Source organism: Terrapene carolina, unplaced genomic scaffold (genome assembly GCF_002925995.2).
Source record: "Terrapene carolina triunguis isolate 2854851 unplaced genomic scaffold, T_m_triunguis-2.0 Scaffold148, whole genome shotgun sequence".
Lineage (NCBI taxonomy): Eukaryota > Metazoa > Chordata > Testudines > Emydidae > Terrapene > Terrapene triunguis.
This window is the reverse complement of record NW_020664499.1, coordinates 7,536,848-7,556,454: the sequence shown is the minus strand read 5'-3', so window position 1 is coordinate 7,556,454 and position 19,607 is coordinate 7,536,848. Positions and strand designations below refer to the sequence as shown.

At 39.4% G+C, this 19,607-nt stretch overlaps 1 protein-coding gene across 2 annotated transcripts in view; it reads left to right on the top strand.

The window, feature by feature from the left end:
- LOC113406890 (vinculin) overlaps window positions 1-19,607 on the top strand; it is a 113,405-nt gene that overhangs the window by 79,664 nt on the left and 14,134 nt on the right. For both annotated transcript variants that reach the window (XM_026653735.2, XM_026653734.2), the window contains exons 9-18: window positions 1,830-1,983; window positions 2,911-3,086; window positions 4,706-4,896; window positions 7,997-8,196; window positions 8,850-8,978; window positions 10,100-10,249; window positions 10,969-11,077; window positions 12,064-12,366; window positions 13,016-13,143; window positions 14,337-14,522. In XM_026653735.2, coding sequence (XP_026509520.1) covers window positions 1,830-1,983; window positions 2,911-3,086; window positions 4,706-4,896; window positions 7,997-8,196; window positions 8,850-8,978; window positions 10,100-10,249; window positions 10,969-11,077; window positions 12,064-12,366; window positions 13,016-13,143; window positions 14,337-14,522 — 1,726 coding nt within the window. The remainder of the gene's footprint in view (window positions 1-1,829; window positions 1,984-2,910; window positions 3,087-4,705; window positions 4,897-7,996; window positions 8,197-8,849; window positions 8,979-10,099; window positions 10,250-10,968; window positions 11,078-12,063; window positions 12,367-13,015; window positions 13,144-14,336; window positions 14,523-19,607) is intronic.

Below are 19,607 nucleotides of genomic sequence, written 5' to 3'. Positions count from 1 at the left end.
TTGCATATTGCCAGGAGTGGCAACAGAAATTGGTAAGAGGAGGGCATGTAAAACAAAACTTCATAAATATCATGTTTTTCAAACTTGCGTAAACCAAATGGCCTCTTCTGGCATAAGCCTCCTAGTGAAATATGGGTGAGAAGCGAACAAAGCCAGAAATTACTTACAAGTTACTTATTTTGAGCTCTCAGCTTTTTTTTTTTAAATAGAAATTAAATCCACTGTATGCTAAACCATAAAATATTTTAATGGTATACCCTCATGCTTGGAATACTACTTTTGTATTTAGCTAAATGAGCACTCGTATACATTAATAGTCGTTATCAGTTCACAGTCCTTGTACATCAAAAGGCACAAATCTGTTCCAACTTTCAGAATATTAACTTAGTTGCTTAATGATTCCATTTGTGCAATTCTTAAACCTGAAGCAGTCTCTAAATTATTAGTTGCATTGTCCACAAAACCAGTTTCAAGGTGTCGATCCATTTCGGCCTTCATGGGAGCCGTGGAAGAAAAAAGTTAAAACTTGAATCTAAAAGCTTCTAGCAGATTCATAAAGAAATAATGCAGGATTTGCCTTGAAATTTTACCTGGTTTTTTTGCAGAGCATCAAGGACAAATTCAGTCTCAAGGTTGAGTTTTCTTTCTTTCACAAAGCAACAGTTGATGACAGTCTTGTATTGGCTTGAAACGTCCAGGATAATGCTGAACCTCTTTCCCCCCCCCCCCCCCCCCCAAACAGTTAATTTCTGTGCTGGCTAAATAGTTAAAAGTCCTTATACCTAATTTCTCAGAGGATAGGGTAGAAGAAGCATATCTAGAGATCTGGCCTGACTCAGGAGAGAGGACCTTTAGACTTTCTATTACATGATTATCCACAACCTCCTCATTTGGTGTCGTCCCCCCTCCCATCCCCCCCCCCCCGGTCATCCATGTCTGCTCTCTTAAACTAACAAAGTATTCTTTTATAAGAAGAGGAAAAACCTCTTTATTAACCCTAGTACTTCAGACACTTAGAACCTGAGAGTCCTACAAGCACATCTAAAAACCTATAAGATTCTTGGGCTTTTACTTTAAAGAATGTTCCTCTTCAGTTGTACTTCATTTCTAAATGTTTGAACAGCCACCTGTGGTGGTTTCAATTCTTCTCCTGCAGAGCTTTGCTGATCTCCTACATGTATTTCAATAACCTTCCCTCGGGTTCCAATTTAGTAAGCTGTCTTACCAAGAGCCGGTGTGTGTTTTTCAGTATTCTATCTTTTGAAATGGTGTAAATATGGGAACCAAAGAAGAGTGTACCTTTGAATTGCAGTACATAACTCATTTAATCCAGTCCTCCTTGCTTTATGCAGCATAAGATGTGGCAAAAGATTATTCCCACTAAGTGCCATTGTTTAAACTGTCCTAGGAGTGTTGGGAAGCCTCTGAGGAATGAACAGAGGAAGTAGACACAGGGCTCTACCATGGGTAATTCAGTTGCACTCTGCCCCCATAATGCCCTTTCCTCTTCTTGTCATCATACTAGGGAACCTTCAAAAATTCAATTCTTGTGCTGATGCTGCATGTAAAACTCTAGTAAGAGACAGGTGCCATTTGTGTTTACTTTTCAAGAGGCACCTGTCCTAGCCAGTGTTCAGATGAGCTGTTGCCTTCTTGTTCCCGCTCCCCAGCGTACTTTTTAAACATGTCTCCTGAACACCTTTGCAATATCATGGTTGTGGTAAGAATTGATGAAAAGTTCGAAAACAAAAGTTAGTGTTTTTTGTAATTTAAAAAAAAAATACTTTTTGTATGATATTCCTATGATTATCTTTGTGTTTTTTGAGTAGAGGACAAGGTGTTACACCAATGGCCATGCAGAAAGCACAGCAGGTGTCTCAAGGTCTGGATTTGCTTACAGCAAAAGTGGAAAATGCAGCCCGCAAACTGGAGGCCATGACCAACTCTAAGCAGGCAATTGCTAAAAAAATTGATGCTGCTCAGGTACCTAGTAATTTTATGAATTCCCAAAATCTCTCAAACTGTGCCTTTAAGTTACTGTGCTGAACTATTGCAGGCATCCCCAAACACAGTCATTACTTTATATGAGGTATATATTGGGGACACTTTCTTGAACGTACGTAAGTCTCTTCTTTCTGATTTCACTATCTAGTGGGAGCTCATAGGAGTTCTGTTACAGTTTCTCACAATCTCTCTCTCTCTCTCTCTCTCTCTCAAGATGGAAATTCTTTAACACAGATGTAAAAACTGATACATTTCTGAAAATAGACGGGGAGGTACAGTCTAATTTTGGCCATAACATTTGGCCAATGCTATGAAAGTTTCGCAATTTTGAACTCCTTTGGGCTCTCTGTGGGAAGTACAAATGCAGTTTGAGAGCTGCTGTGTTTTTATGCAAATGGTAAACAGTACATTGTTGACCAAGAGGGTAGTTTATTCAGCTTTATAATGGAGGAAGAATATGTAGTACAGTATCTTCTTAACAGCAAAACTTAATCTTCAATTGTTAGGTCATGCACTCCATTAATTCAGTGCTAAAAAAAGAACTACTATCTAGCATTCTATTGTACAACATTTTTAGAAAGATTCCTAAAAAGAACTGTACATTGTCAAAATAAAAAAAACAATTCTTAACTTGTGAGAAACATAGGTATAAAACAGTTGTGAATACTTAAACCGAATCTAGTTAAAGTGCACTTGTGAAAACTGTACATGTGAGTGGGACTTGACAATGGTAGCTAAGATGTACATAACTTTGTATGCTTGCCTCATATAACAAAACACCTGGTTGCCATTAGAATATCAGGGTATGTTATCAATATAAGAACCTTTTGTGAAATGCTCTTGTTCAAAAGATTTTATATAAGTAGATGACTTAATCTTTATTTGTACCTATTTCTTTATATGAAGAACTGGCTCGCAGACCCTAATGGGGGAAGTGAAGGGGAAGAACAAATTCGGGGAATTATGGCCGAAGCCAGGAAAATTGCAGAACTGTGTGAGGACCCCAAAGACAGAGATGACATTCTGCGTTCCCTGGGAGAAATCTCTGCTCTGACAGCTAAACTGTCAGATCTACGAAGACAGTATGTATCTGTACTGCGCACATTGTGGTATTTGAGCATCTTGCAGTTGTAGTTTAAGTGCATGAATTTGATGGATCAGAAAATTCAAAATAGTTGCACAGAGAAATTTGCATCCTGAAAGTATAATTAGCTGTTCTGTTGAGAATGTATGTCTCATACTGTGGGTTTTCCTTCTGCATGGAGCAAAACATTTTCATGGGACAGAGAATATTATAGTCTTGCACTTCAGGTTGACTAGTAGCTTGTAGCAAAGAACTCCTTCCTGTACCATATCTCTACTGCAGAAGATTAGATGGCTTGAGGTCCTCCTATAAGAAGATATTTATCTCCTCTGCCATAAAAATTCTCCACTGGCAAGGTGAAGCCGAAACTCTCCTCTTTGCACCACCGGAGCAGTAGAAAGGAGCTGCAGAATAACACAGAATTTCGCCACAGTCTGTAATACTAACTAAGGTGCACTTATGCATTTACTTATACAATTGCCATCCCAAATGATAACTCTGGTCCTTTAAGAAAGTTACTAAACTGTCAGATGATCTTTCAAGCTCTTGGATCATTAATCATTATACCTATCTTTTAATACAGATACATCTTAGAAAAGCATAGCATTAAAATGGTCCCACAAGGATCTGTCAGCTTTAGTTCGATGCTTAGCTAAAGAAAGTGTTTCAGTATCAGATCTGAAAAGAAAGTGCATGGTGGAAGAGGAAGGTTACGCTTATGTGGTGTCAACAGTGGTCTTTAATATTAAATCTGTCACTTTTTCCATTTGTAGTTAGTGCTTTTAACATAAGGTTTTCTTCAGATTTTGCTACCCTACAGTCCGTACATTGTCTTTCTAACACCATAAATAAAGTGTTGTCGGTCATTATTCTTAATTTCTGTTTTTGTACATAATGAACGTCGTTATAGTGAATTGAGTCACGAGAGTATCACAGTTAAATCTACAAAAACAACGAGGAGTCCGGTAGCACCTTAAAGACTAACACGTTTATTTGGGTATAAGCTTTTGTAGGTAAAAAACCACTTCTTCAGATGCATGGAGTGAAAATTACAGATACAAGCATAAATATACTGGCACATGAAGAGAAGGGAATCACAGAATCATAGAATATCAGGGTTGGAAGGGACCTCAGGAGGTCATCTAGTCCAACCCCCAACTAAATCATCCCAGCCAGGGCTTTGTCAAGCCTGACCTTAAAAACCTCTAAGGAAGGAGTTACCTTACAAGTGGAGAACCAAGGCCAATTCAATCAGGGTGGATGTGGTCCACTCCCAATAATTGTTGAGGACGTATCAATACTGAGAGAGGGAAAATTGCTTTTGTAGTGAGCTAGCCACTCCCAGTCCAAGCCCAAGTTAATGGTGTTAAGTTTGCAAATGAATTGTAGCTCTGCAGGTTTTTTTTTTGAAGCCCCTTCGATTATAATGGCAGAGTTGTTTCTGAGGCTGTGGATGGTGTTGCGTTCTGTACGGCTGCTCGTTGTTTTTGTGGATACAGGCTAACACAGCTACCCCTCTCTGATACTTGATAGTTAAATCTGTTTTCAAAAATATATAATGTCTTGTATTGATTTCAGTTGAGCGAGTGACTGCAACTATCTTTTCTGAATTTTCAGTGGGAAAGGAGACTCTCCAGAGGCCCGGGTACTGGCTAAGCAAGTAGCTACATCACTGCAGAATTTACAGTCTAAAACAAACAGGGCGGTAGCAAACACCAGGCCAGTTAAGGCAGCTGTTCATTTGGAGGGCAAGATTGAGCAAGCTCAAAGGTGGATTGACAATCCGACAGTTGATGACCGTGGAGTAGGTGAGCTGTTTGCTGAATCACCGTTTGGCTTCATAATAAATCGGAACAATAAAACTGCGTCTCCTGAGATTTTTGTTTAGCACATTTGAGACGTTTGGTTTATGTAGAGGTGTGTAGTTTGTAGCATGTGGCTCATAGCAGCATTCTGTGCTGCTTCTGCTGGTGAATGTTGAGGTGTGGTGATGGATCCTCCACTGGAACTTAAGCAGAGGAAAATGAGCATCATATCAAAGATGGGAGAGCTTGCAATATAGATAGGACCTTTCTAAGGTGATGGTCAGATCAATTGGATTTGTGAATTTAACATGCATTCACTATTCTAACTAAAAATTGGTATAAAATCACTGTGTTCACAAAAAACTTGATGAGTCAACAAGTGGTACCATACATGCCTTTGAAGTTACTTTCTAATATCCATACATGTAAGTAGGAACAAAACATAATGCAATATTTTTACACTGCTTTGTATTGTTTGTAATTCAAGTACAATGCCTAAAATACACATTTGTATATCGGCTGCAAATTAGGAAATTAACTCCCATGTAAATAGAAAGTAGATGTTTTCATTCTGTAAGGTTTTTCTTAAAGATATGGCTTCACCTCATACAGTTTCTACACAATCTTATGGAACAACAATATTATTTTGTTACCAGCAATCAATGGAAAAAGTGATCAAATAGTCATGGTATGTCACTTGCAGGCATATAATAATGATTCAGGAGTTGCTTTTTTGTTAATAATTGGAAGTGGTGGAAAAATTAATTAAACCTTTTTACGAAGACAAATGATTCAGCCCCGACCACCACATTTGTGGTGGTTTTCTTGTTTTCTGACCAGCTTTCTAGCTGGCAGGATGGTTTTTATCCAAAAAATAGTTTCAATAAAGGTTTCTTTGAAATCTTGATTTTATGAGCTCATTCATCATAGTAGTGAGGTGCAGGCAGCAGAGCTGTGAAGACCACCAGGAATCCCAACCTGGCCCAGGTGTAGTGCAGCTGTAGACCTTCAGTGCCTGCCCCCATCTTTCAGTGCAGTCAGGATTACTTCTGTTGATGCGTGAACAACCTGATGTTTAGATCACAGGTAGGGATTGCAAGGCTGGCAGTTAAAGAGACCTTTTTATTTTTGAACTTTGCAAATTTTCTCTAGAAGTTGACAACATGGAACGATACCATGCAATTTTAGCCATTTCCTGATGCAGGAACTGCACAACAAAGTGTGATGAGACTCCCCAGGCCTTCTGGAAGCTGTGAAAGTGTGTCCCAGGAGGTCTGGTTGGTGGGAGCTTCTCCAATTTCAAACTGCCCCAGAATCCCACTGCATCTTACATCAGCATTCAGCTCCTGGAGGCATGAAATGTAAACAGATATGATTGTTCACTCTTTCCCCCTTTAAAAGAAACAATAAGCAAAAGTTTAGGTGCAAAAAAGATATATAATTGCATAGTTACGTTTGAGATTTTATATGCAAATTATGTAACTTCCATAGGAATTGGAACTCTCCTGCACTGGAAATAAGTTAAGGCTTTAGTCAATAGGTACAATAATATGTAATGCCAAAAATGTGTGAAGGGCCAGAATAAGTAGTTGTGGGAGCCTTAACTTCTGAATTTGTTAAGCGTTTAAAAATTTGTCGTAATGTTGCATTAATGTGTGTTGGTTTTGACTTTTATTTTAAATCTGTTGCATTTGTTATGGCGGGTGGTAAGATTCCTCTACGAAGGATTCATTGAGAACACAGTGCTCTGTTAGATCTCTACAGTACTATTCAAAGAATTTGGCCTGGTAAATTTAGTCTTAGGAAAATATTTCTGTGCTGTTCTCTGAACAGGGAGTTGACCGTGTCTCAAATAATTTTGCATGTTTACACTTCTCCCAGCGTAAAACTTGGCACTATAGTATGGATTGATTTAAGTTCTGAACCATAAAACATGTTGTTCTAGAATGGTGTGGGTCATTTTGCTGGCATCTCCTCTGTTTGCTTTGTAAACAGCTTTATTATAATCTGCTTCTGCTGAGCAATAAATGGATTGAAATCTTTAATTCTCACTGCCAGATTAAAAATTGGGCAGGATAGGGTGAAATATCAAATGAATGTCTTCATCACCTGCTCTTTGCTTACTCCAAAACAACAACTTGAATAGATATTACTGGATTCTAACAAGACTCTACTTGGCTAAACTAAGAGATGTCACAAAATGTTGCTGTCAGTACTCTGCGTTGCATCTCTTTTATATTCTGGGGCTGTGACAAAATTATTCTCAGCTCTCCGTAACCAAATCTTTAAACTTATCTCCTGAATTCTAAACTTCTCTGTTGCACAATCAGCCAAATTTCTGTCTGTTAGACTTAAGTGAAGACAGCCATACTCCATGTATCTTTAAGACTTAAATGTAATAACTCCTATTTAAAAGAACTCTGCTGTGGTATTAGAAAAACAATCTCTAAATAAATGAACACAAGAGATTGTCAAGACTAAATATGGAGATGATTTGCAAGAAAAAAATGGTTGTCATCCCTCCCACCCTGCCTCCGCCCCAACCCGTGAAAACTTAAGTCTCACATCACAGCTGATAAATCTCTCCTATCTATGATATCTGAGGAAAAGAGGATATGATGTACATCACTACTCTTTCTACCCCTTTGTCTCTTCCTCCTTGTTGCCTTTGCTTGATTTAGTTACTGCACCTAAACTTTTTTTCCCTAAAATAATTTGAGGGATGGATGCCAATTTACAGTAATCAGAATTGGTGAGTATTGTTAAGGTGGTATCAAGTTCATGGTGATTAGGTCAGTGGGAACATAATTAACTAATATTCTGTTCTTGCCAACCCACCCTAGCTAAGGATGGTGAGGCTCGGGCCAACCATCAGCATATTGCACAAAAGGAGAGTTTGAAAAGACTTTAACTTTTTCCATTGGGTTTGAAATGCTGTTGAATGCAAATCTCCTTCTTCAAATACAGCTGAAAAACCAGAAGGTTAATTGTTGAACCAAAAAATAAAATTAGTCCTTAATTGCTACTCATTTGACAGTATAACTGAGTTACTCCCTCTACCTCTGGGGTCTGTGAATTATTGAAGTACTTCATTTTATTGTAGGCCAAGCTGCAATCCGGGGACTGGTGGCTGAAGGTCGTCGTTTAGCCAATGTCATGATAGGACCTTATCGTCAAGATCTCCTTGCCAAATGTGATCGTGTAGAACAGCTGGCTGCCCAGCTAGCTGACCTGGCAGCAAGAGGAGAAGGAGAGTCTCCTCAGGCTAGGGCGATTGCCACTCAGCTCCAGGATTCTTTGAAGGTAAAACTTCACTATAGGTAGAACGGTCACCATTTTATAGCAGTTTAAGTGCTGAGGAAGCCTCTGCTCATGCTGGTGGGGTGGGTACATAAATACTAAATTCAGTATTAAGTAGCATAGGAAAATTTACACTGAATACTTGACTGTGGAAGCAGCTTTCACTGGAAGTATAGAGAGCCCCATGCTTCAAGTGAGACTTTAAGCACTTGATTTCATACTTTAGGGACCAAATCTTGGTGTGCTGTGGGATAGACAGACTAATTTAAAGAGTCTATTCTATCTGTGATTCTTGATGAATAGCAGGATATGTTCTGTACATGGAAGGGGTTGTTCAGAAAACTGGCCAAGTATTTAAAGTTTTTCTTTTTCACTTACCAAAGATACCACATCAGCAGCTACTTATCTGAGGACTATCTAGGGTCTCACACTATACTATTCATTCCTTCAAATGGTAATTTGGTCTATAATCACTAGTAGCCAAAGGGTTAACATTACAGATGGCTTTAAGAAGCCGTATTTAAAAATACTTGGTAGAGGATATTTCTGTTTGTTGCCATTTTGTGTGGTCCCATGAACTTTGTTTTTGCAAGAATGCTGTTTCTGGGATTTGACAGTTCTACAAAATCTTACAATTTTCATGCCATGTTTTTCAGGATCTGAAAACAAGGATGCAAGAAGCTATGACCCAGGAGGTTTCTGATATTTTTAGTGACACTACAACCCCAATTAAACTATTGGCAGTAGCAGCCACTGCACCTCCTGATGCACCCAATAGGGATGAGGTAAGTGTGGTAGGAGCAACCAATATTTTCTTATATTCAGCTTCTTATACTTAATTACACAGTTTTTTACAAGACAAGATTTTGCCCTTATTCTTCTGATCCATAATTGCTAATAAAGAATGGCTGAGCAGTAGTCTGAACTACTGGAAGTTGAAGGTTGTGTCATGATTCACTGGAAAATTAGTCCCTAAACATTCAGTTAATCCTAGGATCTTACCAAGGATCTTCCTGTCCTGATGCTGTTGACATTCTTAAGCTACTTGTATGACAGATGGGTACTTAAACTAGTTAATCATTTTTATATCTTTATATGTAATAGATGCTGATCATGTTCATGCAAGGACGCAACAATGTGTTAGACCTAATTTCTCTCCCCCGCCCCCATGACTAGAGCATATATTCAGAAAATAAGTGTATAAAACAAAGTGTGTGTGTGGAGAGAGAGAAAGACATTTTTCTATTTAGAACGTTTTAGTTTCTAGAATAAATATCCACTTTATTATAACCTTCCATGGAAAATTCTTTTCTGTTTTATTTCTCTTACTTTTAAAATTAAACATATTAAAGCCTTTTAGGAAAAATCTGTCACTTCTAATGAATTAGAAATAATTGTATCAAGAATGACAGTCATAACCTTTGGCATGTGCTGCATTCTTCCCATCAACGAAACCTAGTTTTTGGTAGGCAAATTAATTCCTAGGGAGCTATGGGTTCAAAGCTGCTGTGACAAAATGCCTTTTATTATGCAGTGTGAGGAATTCCTGACTAGTTCTACTACAGAATAATGTAAGAAATACCATGCATCAGTGGAAGTGTGATGACACCCCTTGCCAACAAGCTGTACAGGATGGATTAGCAGTTTAAAATGTCTGTTAATTTGATTAGAAAAACTTGGCAATAACATAAGAATTACAAAGTAAAACATTGTTGTCCGAAGATACTACTTGGTAAAAGCACCTGACTAGCAAATAGGAAATCTTGGGTTCAAATTCCCCCAGTGTCTGAAGTAAATCTATTAGTTGGTCAGACATCATGGTGCATAGTATGGTATTACGCTCTGAATAGAAAAGAAAGCATTTCTTTGAGAAGGTAAACTGCTATTAATGCACTTTCTCTCACAGGTGTTTGATGAAAGGGCAGCAAACTTTGAAAACCATGCTGCTAGACTTGGAGCAACAGCAGAAAAAGCAGCTGCTGTTGGAACTGCTAATAAAACGACTGTGGAAGGCATTCAAGCAGCTGTGAAATCAGCAAGAGAACTCACGCCACAGGTCTCTTTACTCATCTCAGAAATATAATAAATTAGGTGGCATTGTTAATCTCCAAAGGAATTTTCTGTATGATCCCATTCACCAAAACAAGTTGTTGGTGATATTACCGTTAGTATTTGTGTTAAGATGTAACTAACGTGAAGAACTCTGTGTGTATTTGTGTTGTGACATCCACTTTAAAGTGGAACTATAAAAATGAGGATATTGTGTTTAGCCATTACATACAACAAGGCTGAATAGATGATGGAGACAGTCTCATGCTCTCCAGTTTTTGGGCAGTAATTTCGATGAATTTTCCTGCTAACAAAAATGATTTTTAACAAAACATATGAGTAGAAAATGTATTTTTCTTTTAAAATGATTTTCTAACTTTATGTAAAAGCATAATTTTGTACAGTCCTATAGATCTAAGTTTTGATATATACTGCTCATTTGCTTTAGCTCCTTTGAGCAAAATTTTATCATGAAAGTGGACCTTTTTGTGTGACACGTGAATTGCAATTCGAGATACCTGGTGTCTAAGGGCAATTTTAAAACCTTTTCACACAGTGGAATTCTTTGTGCAGCTGAAGGCTTTTCATAGTGGAACTAAAATTGACATATGAGTATTAGAAGTAAAACTGGACAACTAGTTGTATTAAAAAATAGTGTATTTTCATGATAATGTATAGTGTCCCTGTGTAACAATATTTTTGTATTAAATATTTGACATTTGGCAGGTAATATCAGCTGCTCGTATTCTCTTGAGAAACCCTGGAAATCAAGCTGCTTATGAACATTTTGAGACCATGAAAAACCAGTGGATTGATAATGTGGAAAAAATGACAGGTAAAGAATTCTTGTTGAAAGCTCTTTTACTTATTGCTAATTTTTGGTATTTTTCTCCTGTTAAGGTGGATGAAATGTGCACAAAATAATGGCTGCACAACTTTTTATGTCTGAAATAAATAGCAGGCCTACAGTTTGACCCAGGAAAACACCTATGTTGCATAGTACTAACAATACTGGTTTCTTGTTTTTATATAGGTGCTAAATGAAACCCCCCATTATTCTCTAGTTCAGGGGTTCTCAAACTTTATTGCACTGCGACCCCCTTCTGATAACAAAAATTACTATAGGACCCCAGGAGGGGGGATCGAATCCTGAGCCCGCCCATGCCTCGCCACCCCACAGGGAGCCACTGTCTCAGGTCGGGGGGCCCAAGCCCAAGGGCTTGGGCTTGGGCTTTGGCTCTAGGCCCCAGCAAGTCTAAGCCAGCCCTGGCAACCCCATTAAAATGGGGTCATGACCCACTTTGGGGTCCCGACCCACAGTTTGAGAACCGCTGCTCTAGTTCAAACTTACGTAGGCATTTCTAATGCACTTTCAACATGGTATTTCCACGCTGGGATATCTTGTCAATCAAAACAAATTTCTTCTAAAAGTCACCCTTTCTGATGTGGTGCATGTTGCTGCTGGCATGCTGTGGATGAGGGCAGGCATGAGTGGATTGTGGATTATATGCTGTTCATGCAATAACATTTCTAGATATGGCATTTCTTGTCCCTTCTTTCAAGGTGACCTATGACAATGGTTGGGAAAATTTTGTTTTAAGTTGTTACAGATGATGAAGATAATGCTGTATCTTTGTGCTACTGTATGTAACTTTCTCTGGCACACTTTTCTCTAACAATCTAAACTCTGTATCTAAGGAACCAAACATTCAGGAAAGTAAATACTTACTTCCAAATGTGAACAACCTCCAGAGCCCTAAATACCCATTTCCCTTTTCATACATGGAAGTGGAATGTTAACATGTTCAATTTTTATCCTAGGGTTGGTAGATGAAGCAATTGATACCAAGTCTCTGTTGGATGCATCGGAAGAAGCTATTAAGAAAGACCTAGATAAATGTAAAGTTGCAATGGCCAATATCCAACCTCAGATGCTTGTAGCTGGTGCCACCAGCATTGCTCGGCGAGCAAACCGGATCCTGTTGGTGGCAAAGAAGGAGGTTGAAAATTCAGAGGATCCCAAATTCCGGGAAGCTGTTAAGGCAGCCTCTGACGACCTAAGCAAAACTATATCACCAATGGTAATGGATGCTAAAGCTGTGGCAGGAAACATTTCTGACCCTGGTAAGCATTAAGCTAAGAGCTTCTCTCAAGCATTTTCCCCCTTTTTAATGTTTGAAGCTTTTGCAGATTTGAAACTACTAGTTTTTCTCCTTGTCCGTATATCATGACCTCAAAAACCCTAGTATCGTGCAATCAAGATGCACAGTACTTAATGCTTCTATTAAATTCAATGGGAAATCCTCCAGTGAGTTAAAGGGAACAGGATCAGCCCTTAGTTCACTACTTTTGTTACCACCTATGAAGAGACTTGTGTCTTGTGATCTTTGTCCCAGGTGAATATTTGAAATGTGCTGGCAAGAGGACCACCTGCATTTTTTCTGTAAAATGGCAAGATGTTGCATGTTTGTGCCTGAGTCTACTTTGGCTATTCATAGTGGATTCTTACTCCAGCCTTAGCACTGGTTTAAACCCACTGGCTATTCTAGAATTAACATTCCAAAAATTAAAACTCACTGTACAACATGCTGTCTGTTGTTTAAATACCATTATATTTTGCAACTAAATTTTGAAGGTACCAAAATAATTTGAACCAGGTATTGTGCAAACTGCAAATACTCCTGAGAGTAGTACTCTCCCTCCCCCCCCCCCCCCCCCCAAACATGCAAGGTGACAAGGGCATATTAAATTAAACATTGGATCTTCTGATCAGGTTTGCAGAAGAGCTTCCTGGATTCTGGATATAGGATTCTGGGAGCTGTGGCAAAAGTCAGAGAAGCCTTCCAGCCTCAGGAACCTGATTTCCCTCCTCCTCCTCCCCCTGACATTGAGCAGCTTCATGTAAGTGCAATTCAGTTTCTCAGTAATAGTATATTTGAGTTGCACTGATAAAGTACTGATTGCATCCAATGACAATAAAACTTTTTTTTTTTTTCCAGAGACACTTCAGTTCAGGTAGAGTCCTGTTGGGATGTACTGGACTTCTTTTCACTTTAAATAGTTTTGGTGGTCCTTTTTTAGAAGCTAGCGTAATTACTTAATTTAAGATTGAAGCACTTCATCAAAGAGCCTGATATAAAGACCACTGAAGTCAATGGAAGACTTTCATTGACGTCAGTGGACTTTGGATGAGGTGCAAACATCACAGAACCCTTCTTGAAGCAGAAAGAGGGAGAGAGGCAACCTTTGAGACAGCTAGACCCCAGTCCATTGTTTGCTTTATAGATCCATGTTTCTTAAGTGACAGGACTTTCAAACAGGAAATACAGAAGTTAACTTCATCTTCTAAAGAGAATGTCTTTCAGCGCAATGGTTGTAATTTTAGTCTTAGCAAATAAAATGATTAGAAATATCATCACCTCACTCTTATGTGCTTTGTCTCATGTAGTGAGGAGTGGGGAAGCCTCAAATTCTACCCACTAGTTCATGTTCGTTATGATCTCCCATACTTTTGCCTGTGATATGGTTTAGTTTAAACCTCATCTAGTGTAAAACAGCACTCAGAGAGGTAAGCCACAGAACATATTCTAACTACAAGACAAGGGAATAGCATAGGCTTTTCATGCCACTTTCATGCCACTCTTCCCCTGCCCCTCTAAAATGAATCCTTTTGGATCCATTTATATCTCTGGCTACATGGATCATGCAATGTGCTTTTGGGAGAAAAGGGACCCCTGTGAATTTATATGGAGGTGGCCTACTCTTTCTATTAAGCAGAGGCCATAAGTCCAGGGCAATGATTTGAGTTTAAGGTAGAGGAGAAGTATTGATTTTGACCAAATGGAAAACATTTGTTTTATTCTTTAAATAAAAATGGTAGTTGTATTTGGCCGGTCAGCACCAGAAACTTAGCGGGCCAGCCTTCAGTGTGAAAAGGCGTAAACTACTGTGAACGTACTTTTCTTGTGATGGAGAGTCCTTTAAATGTGAGACAGCATGAGCTCCTCATTGTCCTGCAGATGTCTAACAACCTGGTACCATGTTTTGTGCCAGTATATTTTCAAGTGTACAGAATATATTCCTTTCTTGCTTAGCTGACTGATGAACTTGCGCCTCCAAAACCACCCCTTCCAGAGGGTGAAGTTCCACCACCCAGACCACCTCCTCCCGAAGAGAAGGATGAAGAGTTCCCAGAGCAGAAAGCGGGAGAAGTGATTAATCAGCCCATGATGATGGCTGCTAGGCAGCTACACGATGAAGCCCGAAAATGGTCTAGCAAGGTAAGTGAAGTGTATAAAAGGGCTTGTTTCTATTGACTCTTAACAACTAATGTAAGAAAGGTGTTTATCTCTGGAAATTAGAAATAATAGTCAAAGATCTAGGACTGAAAGAAATTAGAATCATTCTCCAGGACCAATCATGAGCTTGACTGTCCAAAGTCAGCTGTTGGCATTCCTTTCATTTTCTGGGATAAAACGAAGCATTGTAGATGGGATTCTGTGTATGCCATGATTAAACAGCTGGATATTTGTCACAGCATTATGCTGAAGATTACAGGCTTTCATTTTTCCAACCTTTTATACTTCTCAGACTAGGAGTCAATTTAATGATGTGTGTAAATCCCTAAAAAATGGCTCTGCGAGACATGATATGCTCCATATGCCTCCATGGGGTGTTAATTTTGAAAACTAATGATGCATATTTCAGTGGTAATATCATTAAATGCTAGTGAACTGGTTAACATGCCAAATTAATATGCTAATCCCACAAACCCAGACTGCCTTCCACTGCTTCTCAGATGCTGGAACCACCTCCTATTTTCCCCTTCTCCAGCTGCAAAACTTCCTGCTTTCTCCTGACCACCTTTTATAATAGAATTTATACATTTGTACTGCTAAGCACTGATCTACACCTAAAACTTAGGTCAACCTAACTACATTGCTCAGGGCTGTGAAAAATTTTGCACCCTGTGTGATGTAATTAGGTCGACCTAACTCCTGCTGTAAATACAGCTAGTTTGATGGAAGAATTCTTCCATTGACCTACCTACTTCCTCTTGAGAGGATAGATTTACTACAGCAACTGGAATAAACACACTAAAGCAACAGAAGGGAAGTATCTACATTACAGTGGTGTAGCTGCAGCTGCACTTCAGTGGACATATCCTAAGTTCTGGAGTGCGCTGAAAATGTAAATGTTGGGGGCAGAATAAAATAAATGCAATTTAATATTACACGAAACAAAGGGTACAATTATAATTAGGTTTTTTTAAATTAAATATGAAAATGCAGTTGGAAGATGCCACAGAATCTCCTCACTGCTATAATGTGACTGCAGAAGGCAAGAGTATTGCCACAGAATTAGGCCAGGCTTGTTGTGAAGTAGACAGGCCCTTGATTATAACATCCCTGAATTTGTGAAGCCACTCAGTTTGAATGTTTATAGCCATCCACTGGATAGCTATTCTTGAATCATTGCTGCTGGAGAAATTAGAAGCTTTTTACCTTCAAAACATAAAATAGCAGAACAGCTTCTCTCAAGGTCATTCTTATGTGGAGAGCTACTATAATGCACTTACATTCTGTGTAAACATGGATTTGCCTTCCATGCTCACTTTGTGTTTGTGGTCATCAAAGCTGGTTAGTATGTCACAGAACCATTGATATTTTTTGCCCTTTTAAGGTAGGAAACTGACAACTACGTTAAAACAACTATAAGTAGTTCTGGTGGACATCACAGAAACGAACCAGTCAGGCTAGATTGGGTAACTGTAGGTAGCTCATCCATTTAACTCTTCTCCTCCTGAGCCATTTGTTTCTAGAAGATGTATCATCTTTGTTTAAAATAACCCCTACCCCTCTAGGAAGGTACTATTTTGTTAAGACACCTTATTATTAAAAGCCATTGTATGGCTTTGGGGTCAAAGATCATTCAGTTTAAAGGGTTAAAATTTAGCACTGAATTGGGAGTTAATGCTTGGCGCATTAAAATTCCATACATAGGAAAAGTGAAACTTGCAGCACTTGTGAGCTGGGTTGTGTTAATTCTGGGGAGAACCTTTCTACAATAGCTGTATAAATGTACTGCGTAGAAATTATTTTTAAAGCTTGTAAGGTGCAGTTATGGTCAAAGTGACAGTATAAAAATGGGACCACCTCACTCCTTTTTATTCAGTCACACTTGCACACACTGAGTCTATTCTGGCTTGCACATCAATGTAAGTTTTTAGCTATGTTACAATTATAGAGACAAATTCTGCCCTCGTTTGCAGCTGTAAAAAGCCCATTCTAGGCAGCAGGTGTGGGCTTCCACAGGTGTAACTTGTAGGCCAGAATTTGGTCTGCAGCATTGCCATTGTTTGGGATGATATGTGAACCAGAAAACAGATTCTAATGAGTTAGGAGCACTGAGTTGGAAAAGGCCTCTTTACTTGTAAAATGAGGAAAATTGATCTGGATCATTGATGTAATAAACAAGAAACCCCGCAAATCCATTTTGGAGCCACTTTTCTGACTAAAACTGTGTTTTACATGAGAAGTTCAGTATATTTTTCTGCTTGCTTTATTGTGTGTTTATATCCCAAAAGGATTACTCCTTTATCGTGTTAATCATCTTAAAAGGTAATTTTGAGGAACAATAGGTTATAATTTGCACTTTTCAGGAAGTGCTTAGTGGTTTGGATATTAAAGCTGACAATCCAATTAAATACAATAAGTACTGAAATATTTGTTTACTATATGTAGATTATATGTTAAGTAATATGCCTACTAAAATATTTACCTACGAGAGCAAAACACCAATACAGCTTAAAAAAAATAACAATGTACAACTTCTCCTGTTTTTAGCATGAGCCTAAACTCTGGGGTCTCTGGATTACAAAACAATATTTTCAGAACTTTTCAAGAAAAGTGATTCAAACCAACAAAACCAGGAAATTGAAGTCTAACTTTTCATCCTTCGTTCATGCTTTTAAAGTCACACCAGCTGCAAAGCAAGCTGGTCCCATGGGTACAACTTCAGGAAACTGCAATGTCCCATGGTGTGTGTCCCCTGCTCCCGCTCTTCCCTGCAGATCATGGATACCATCCTGGATTTGCTCTGGGTTTAATTTTAAAATGCTTTCTTTTGAGCAGTAATGATCCTCAGAGAAGCTACATCTCTACCCCGATATAACGCTGTCCTCGGGAGCCAAAAAATCTTACCGCGTTATATCGAACTTGCTTTGATCCGCCGGAGTGCACAGCCCCCCCCCCCCGAGCACTGCTTTACTGTGTTCTATCCGAATTTGTGTTATATTGAGTCGCGTTATATCGGGGTAGAGGTGTATTTAAAAGATGAGTCTTTAACTTTCCACTGCAGCCACAGGAGGTGGCCTTCTCTTTTGGAGAAAATCTAGCATGGCAGGCACTGAGCATGGTGTGTGGGACTTGACAGATCATGAGACACAAGGTCCAGCTCATCCCAAGCCTGCCGGACTTCAGGCTGAGGCAGGCTCTCTGTTCACAAAGCCAATCTTTCACTTTTGTGTTTTCCTGGGGTTTTATTGTCACAAACAGACGCGTCTATATCTTTTTTGTATGGGGGGGGCGGGGAAGGAAGAGGGGAATGCTTAATATTTTTTTAACAGGCTTTTTAATGCTCTGTCTTTATAAGACTCAAAAGTTACCAATTTAATCTTTTTACAAATGTCATTTTTCACTGGGCAAACCCTGGAGTTCTCTCACCTCCGTAATGTCTTATGGAGGGTCCATAAGCCCACGTGGGTCAGTTTCCCCAAATGCACAGTTTCTGCCTCTACATTATCTATATCAGGATAGCTTTGGCATTCGGGTTTGAGAGTTAAATTATGCTTCAGTATAAAGAATTATAAAACCCATCAATCAAAAGGGGCTTATATTGTGTAATGTCTGAAAGATGCTCTGCATGACTAAGATTTTTTTTTAAGATGAGTCACTTACTGAGTTTAAATTATAGCTTTTCTCTTTCAATGTTTTTCTCGTGTAGATTTTGTCCATAAAAGGCCTGCCTTAAAGACAAGGCACATTAGAAAATACATACCTTCTTGATAAGGATTGTTTGGCTTGTTTCACTCTCTTCATCTGGTATGAAGAATGTGATTAGTAATTTTGTATAATGCAATGGTCTTGGAAGTGTTGGCTATGGTAACATTCCATGCAAAATATGCTGTGACATTGTTTTCTTAGGTATCTCCTCTCCACACTCTGCACTGTAAGCATTAAATCGTCATTTTTTCACACATAAAAAGGTAATTGCAACATTATGGCAAAACAATATAGTCCTCTTCATAATCCCTTTGTACTCTAAACATTCTTATTCACAGTGCTTTGTTTTACTAACTCCATTTTCAGTCTGATAACAAACACTAATAACTTCATTTACCAAGAACGATCTCCTTTCCCTTTAATCTTTTTTGTTCTCTGTGTACTCTTGATAGCCCTTCATTTCCAATCCTGCTACTCCTCTGTTGTTAATTCTTTTCTTTACTTCTCTAAGGGCTTGGCTACAGTTGTGAGTAACAGCGCAATAAAGGAGCCCTGGGTGCCCTAGCTCACTCCCCGTCCACACTGGCAAGGCACGTAGAGCGCTCTGTCTCCGCGGCTACATCGCTGCTGGTACTCCACCTCGGCGAGAGGAATAACTTTTGCTGTGCCTTGGCTGCAATGCACGAGCGTCAGTGTGAACGAGGTGTTGGGTTACTGCGCTCTGATCGGCCTCCGGAAATGTCCCATAATCCCCTTAAGTCAAGTGGCCACTCTTGTCATTGTTTTGAACTCCTGTAGGAATGCGGAAATGCCCTTTCAAAGCTCCGTTTCTGACAGCTGGCATGGAAGCATTAGTGTGGAATGCTGTGTGTGTGTGTGTGTATGTGTGTATGTGTGTGTGAGAGAGAGAGAGAGAGAGAGATGAGGGTCGGGGGGGTCTGCTGCTGTCTGGACTAACAAGACAGCATGCTGACATGCTCTCAGCCCTCCAAAACCCCACTCTCTCTCCCCCCACATATACACAACACACTCCCTGTCACACTCCCCCTCCCCCCCCATTTGAAAAGCACGTTGCAGTCACTTGCATGCTGGGATAGCTGCCCATAATGCACCGCTCCCAATGCCGCTGCAAGTGCGGCCATGCCAGTGCGCAAGCAGCTGTCAGTGTGGACAGACTGCAGTGCTTTCCCTAGTGTGCTCTCCAAAGGCGGGTTTAACTCACAGCGCTCTACATCTGCAAGTGTAGCCATGCCCTAAGGGAACAGAAAGCAGTATCTGGCAGCTGTATTACCTCAGCCTATTCTTATCCCATCCAGACATCCTTATGTGAAACCACATCCACAGGCAAAGTTTGTTTTCATC